At 26.5% G+C, this 5,747-nt stretch overlaps 1 protein-coding gene across 1 annotated transcript; it reads left to right on the forward strand.

The window, feature by feature from the left end:
* Positions 1-1,111: 1,111 nt before the first annotated feature.
* Positions 1,112-4,080, forward strand: LOC112703601 (protein DOG1-like 3). The gene is given in 4 exon segments (XM_072199753.1): positions 1,112-1,250; positions 1,253-1,621; positions 3,687-3,800; positions 3,802-4,080. Coding segments are annotated over 4 exon segments (669 nt in total). The 5' UTR covers positions 1,112-1,151; the 3' UTR covers positions 3,889-4,080.
* The last annotated feature ends 1,667 nt before the right edge of the window (positions 4,081-5,747 follow it).

The following is a 5,747-nucleotide window of genomic DNA, read 5'->3' on the forward strand; positions in this document are numbered from 1 at the left end:
AATTCATTCTTTTAAAGTAAATAAAAATAAAAAAAGAATTAGCACAACAACATAAAAGAAAATATAGCAACAACAATAATAAAAAAAAAGATAAAAACGAGCAAAAAAAATACATAATAACTGATATATACACATTATGGGAATAATTTTTACTAGATTTAAATTAATTTAATTATATATATATATATTATGATTATCTAAAAATTTCTAGTAAAATAATTTTCTCTTTTGATTAAGTTTAACTAAAATTCTCCTTAATCCTGTCATAATAAAATATCAGTTATCAGTTAATAAAGCAAGTCTTTGATCCTTAATCCTGTCATAATAAAATATCAGTTATTTCGGTTAACAAAACAAGTCTTTTTTTTTGGTGACAACAAAACAAGTCTTTGATCATTATTAGATTTTTTTTGTATGTTTTTAAACTATTTAAAAATATTTTTTTGTTAATAATAAAATAAGATTTATCAATATCAAAATAATTCGCATATATTTTTTGTGATTTATTTTTTGTCTAATTAATACATTAAAATTTAAATTCTATTTATTCGTATATAACATAATATATTGTTTTATTTATTAACAAACAATAAATAATAATCAATTTAATCCTTAATCTTTTCAATGTGAATTATATTGGTAATTTTTTTTTTCATTTTCATTTTTATTTTATTATCGTGCGTAATCAATCCCTTTTTCATTCTCATCTTATTTCCTAGTTAAATGCATGCCGAAGTCCACATATCTAGGCTAATTCTTTTTTATACTGGGTTGTTATTGGTATTTTTCATTAATATTATGATGTTAGTGAAATAGAAATTGTAAAAAGTGACTAACATAGCACGTCTTTGGGAAAAAACAGAACTAATTCAAAAATAAAAATTCAGAAATTATAATAAATTATTTTTTTAAAAAAAGAAAAAATTTGTGATGAAAACATCCTTTGCATGACTAACAAGATACAAACACGAATGCAAACAAGACGTTACGTGAGTGCTACACGTAGGGTGTGCACGCGCCTTCATTTCACAAACCCTTCTCCATTCACCACACCCTCTTTCCTTCCCTCATCATCATTATATATTTCATATTTTCCCCCAAAACTCAATCATTATTAACAACCACCACACTTGTCACGCACCATTTCCACAATGACCCCTTTGGCCTTCTCTCAATTCTATGAAAAATGGTTTGATCTTCTCCATCACCTTGTCAACCAGCTCTCCGACTTTGCTTCTTCCATCGCCAACTCCAAGGAAGAGTATATTTCTCCAAGGAAGAGTATATTTCTCCCTTGGTAGCGGCGAAGCAGGAAGAGAAGTTGGCGCAACTGATTGGCAAAGTGATGTTGCACCATGAGGAGTACTTCAGGGCGAAGTCACTCATCACGGAGAATGACCCCTTAAGCGTGGTGGCTTCTCCGTGGGCCACCACACTTGAGAGGTCTCTTCATTGGGTCACTGGGTGGAGGCCTACTACGGCTTTCCACCTGGTGTACACGGAATCCTCTGTGTTGTTTGAGTCCCACATCGGAGATATTCTCCGTGGTGTGAATACCGGCGACCTTGGTGACCTTTCTCCAACGCAGTTCCGGCGAGTCAGTGAGTTGCAATGTGACACTGTAAACGTCTCTCGTGCCACCTTTTTCTGCAATTCTTGCATTAACTATTTTTTTTATCAATTATATTTTTTTATCAATTATATTAAGTGTATGTCAAAATCAGCCTATAAAATCAATTATTAATATAAAATATATATTAAAATATAAATATATAAAAAAGATAAATTAAATTACATATATATAAATATATTAGTATAGTAGCTGATTTTAATATGCAAATAGTATTTTTTGACTATTTTTATTTTTTATTTTTTGCACTGCATGTTGGTTTTAAATCAATCAAACATATGAAATGTATTTAATTTGATGCATATGTATATTGTTGATGCTCGATCCATAATTTATCTATGCGGTTAATTTTGATTTACTGGAAAATGCAGGCAGTGTTGCTGTGTTCTTATTAGTTATTATTATAGATTTATTATAATTAATTGAAAATTATATGGGTTGTGGATAAGGTAAAAATAGTTTACATTCATTAACGTAATTAAAACTGTATCTCTTTGTTAAATTTTGAAAGCATGCATGTGAGATATTATAGTTTTCTCATTATCAATAAATATAATGGTTTTCCTTTCCATCATTTGATGTATGTTCACATTTCTCTGTATCTCTCTCTTAACAATTTTTTATTGCATGTAATTATCCCAGAAGTATCATCATGAAAGAAGGGAAAAGGAATAATTATAATTTTTTTTATTTTGGGTGAGAAAATATCGTCCTATGGCTGGGTGTTATGTATACATTTTTATAACAATAATGTGCATAGTTTTCAATTTTGTTCTCTTAAAGTAAGCGTTACCTCTACTTTGAAAGGGCAATGTTCAATAACCCTCTTTTTAGAGGTGTTAAGAAAATATCATAAATAAAAAAATGTTAGGATGTTGCTTCAAAATTATGATAAAAATAAGAATACTGATCGTTTAGGTTTTTAACTGTAAATAAAAAAAATGTTTTTTATTCGTTTATTTTGATTTATGGTACATGGATTTGTGAAAATTGACTCTCATACAATTAGCTAGGTAGTCATTTCAAAAAGTTATTTATTTCTAATTTTTCATATTTCTTTATTAAAATATTAAAAAAATCGTCACTTTCAATAATAATGATAATAAAAATTAATTCTTGGCATTATATTTCTTGAAAACATGTATTTTTTGGGCCGAAATTTCAACCATTTGAAAACAATTCTCTTTTATTTTATTTATTTTTCTAATTCAAGAATCCTACAAGCCCAAAAAATTTAAATATTATTTATTTTACAACATATTTAGTATTAGTTTTGTTTGTTTTTTTGTATATTTACGATATATCAGAGGAGAAAAAAAAAATTCATTCTTAGATGTAATTTATTTGGATTGGCCCTCCAGTATATCTCAAAAAATTTTTCCTTTTAAACTTTAGTTAGATATTTTGATTAGTTGTTTAATTTTAGAAGGTGGAAAAAGGGTTAAATCACCCAAGTTAGACATCCAATGGTGGATTTTATAGTGTTTTTGTTTTTGTTGTGGTGTTTAAATTGTTTAAATTATTTTTTAAATTAAAAAAATAAAATATTTAAAATAAAAATAAATTATTTAAAATTTATTAAATATTATTTATTTTTTTTTAATAATTTAGATATAATGTGATAGAAGCATCATTCACTTTCAGATAATGCTTCCGGGCATTCTCGAGGTTCTGAAACATTGAAATGAGGAATGAAACATTTATTTACGGTTTTTGATTGTATTTGATATTGCACGTTTCATTTTTCTTTCACATTAAGAAATTAATTAAAAAAGAAAGTCTAGAAGCCAAGTCTCTATATAACAACTATAATTGTTTTCATAATTTATACGGTTGCCAACAAGTAGAACAGTTTGGTTTAAATTATTAATTGAAGAAGTGTTCGAAAATTTAAATTTAATATATTTTTATTACTTATAAAAGAATGCTAATAATAATTTATATTATTTAGCTTTTTATATTTAAAAAAGTTAAATTGATTATTTAGCTTTTTTACTACTTTTTGTGTTAATTTACACAACTAATATATATTTTTTTAAACAAATTTAAAAAATAGGTGAAGGAAGAGAATCAAATAACAGATGAGCTTTCAGATTGGCAAGACACTGCGAGTCACTTGATGGGACCACGCGCCGAGAGCAAAGAGAGGATCGAACGGCTGATATGCATCATCAAGAAAGCGGATGATCTACGGCTCAGAACGATGCGCAGCGTGGTTAGGTTGCTGTCGCCGCAGCAGGCGATTGAGTTCCTCATAGCGTCTGCAGAGATGCTCGTGGGGATCCGCGGGTGGGGATCGAATCATGACTGTCCACGTGGCAGATAAAAAGCCCATTGGATTCTATATCCTAACCTCTAATTTCTGTGTTACCGCTCTCGTCAATTAAGTTTCTATTCGAATATGTTAGTACATTAAAAAATTAATCAATATTTCTATTTATATTTAGATATATTAATTTTTTAATATGTTCTTTGTCTAAAGAAATATTTAATTAATATCGGATAAAACATTAATCTAATGAAAAAAATGAATACATGCAAAACATTGTGCCAAACTCAGTATTTTCTAATATATGGCTGAACACTACTACTCGATTTAGGTAGTTCTATAATTTATGAATATAATAATGATTGCACTAATATGTTTATCTATGGAGTTATTTTTATATAAAATTATTAAAATAATAATTTAATAAAATATGTAAATTATTTAAATTTATAAATAAAGATGAATGTACGTGAATTTTTATTTTATTTGTTTAAATCAAAATTTTTGAGTCTCAAAATATCAACTTAATAGAGAGTACTAATTAAGGGTGTTAGAAGTGTAAATATGTCTTAGGAGGGACTATTATATATAATTATAATTATTATAAATTAAATTGTGAAACAACTGATGAATTTTATAAAAATATATAATTTAATATATTTAATTAAATTATTGTTTAATTGTTTTTAATTATTAATTTTAAAAAACAACAGTATTGAGGTAACTTTGCAAGAAAGGAAAAGGAACGTAGTACGTGTCTGTAGTAGAACGTCATGCAGCATGCAGAGTGACACTTTGCGAAATTCCGTCGCCTTTTAATTCAAATCTGTGTGCGCTCTTTATCATGTCCACACACAAACAATGACCTGTTGAACAGTGTGTTATATTTTTTTTATTTTTATAATAGAAAACCTATCTAGATAATTTACATTTTCCTCATTTCTATTTTTATTTAGTGGATCGATGCTGTGCTAAGAGCAGCATTATCTCGGGGGAGCCACCAACTCAGAGGAATTGAATTTCACACATTAAAATAGAAAAATACAATTTTAAGGATAAGGAGTTCAAATAAATACCGCAAACGTTAACACTTAACACATTCTTTGAATTGAGGGAATACGAAAGAAAAGAAAATAGGAAGGAAAAGAAAATAGGAGGAGAAAAAATAAATAAAAAAATAATTTTTTTTGTTAGTTTAGATAAGAAAAGAAAATAGGGTGGAAAGAAAAAAATAATGCGGGGTTTATTAAAATATTTTTATATAAGGTGAAAATAAGAGAAATGTGACAAACACTCATACAATTACATATTTATTTTTTATTATTAATAAATTGTAATTTATTATATAAATAAAAGTATTAATGTAAATTATATTATTATGATTTTTTTTATTTAAATAAAATTTTTTATTTTTTTTATTCAAATAGTATATAAATAATTTTACTTTTTTTAATTTTTTTTTATATTCAAACAAAGCCTAATAGTGTTATACTGAAAATAATATATAATGAAATAAAAAAATGATGTAGAACAATTAACTTGTTTAAAAGAAACGGGCAAATTAAAGAAAATATTCATGAGCGTTCTATCGGACTTTTCAGTTCGGCCCGAAAGTTTACACAAAAAATAATTGGGCTACGTACCCAAAACACTTAAAGGTGAGCATCATCTATTGATGTGTGTACTCTGAAGTCTGAATGGATAAAAATTAAAAATACAAGTTTCTTTAAATACTATTGTAAAATAAATAAGAAAGATGTTTTAAATATAAAATAAAGATATGTAAATAGAAAACTCTAATATTAATATAATTAACTCGATAAAATAATTTATATATTTATATGCAGT

Source organism: Arachis hypogaea, chromosome 7 (assembly GCF_003086295.3).
Source record: "Arachis hypogaea cultivar Tifrunner chromosome 7, arahy.Tifrunner.gnm2.J5K5, whole genome shotgun sequence".
Taxonomy (NCBI): Eukaryota; Viridiplantae; Streptophyta; class Magnoliopsida; order Fabales; family Fabaceae; genus Arachis; species Arachis hypogaea.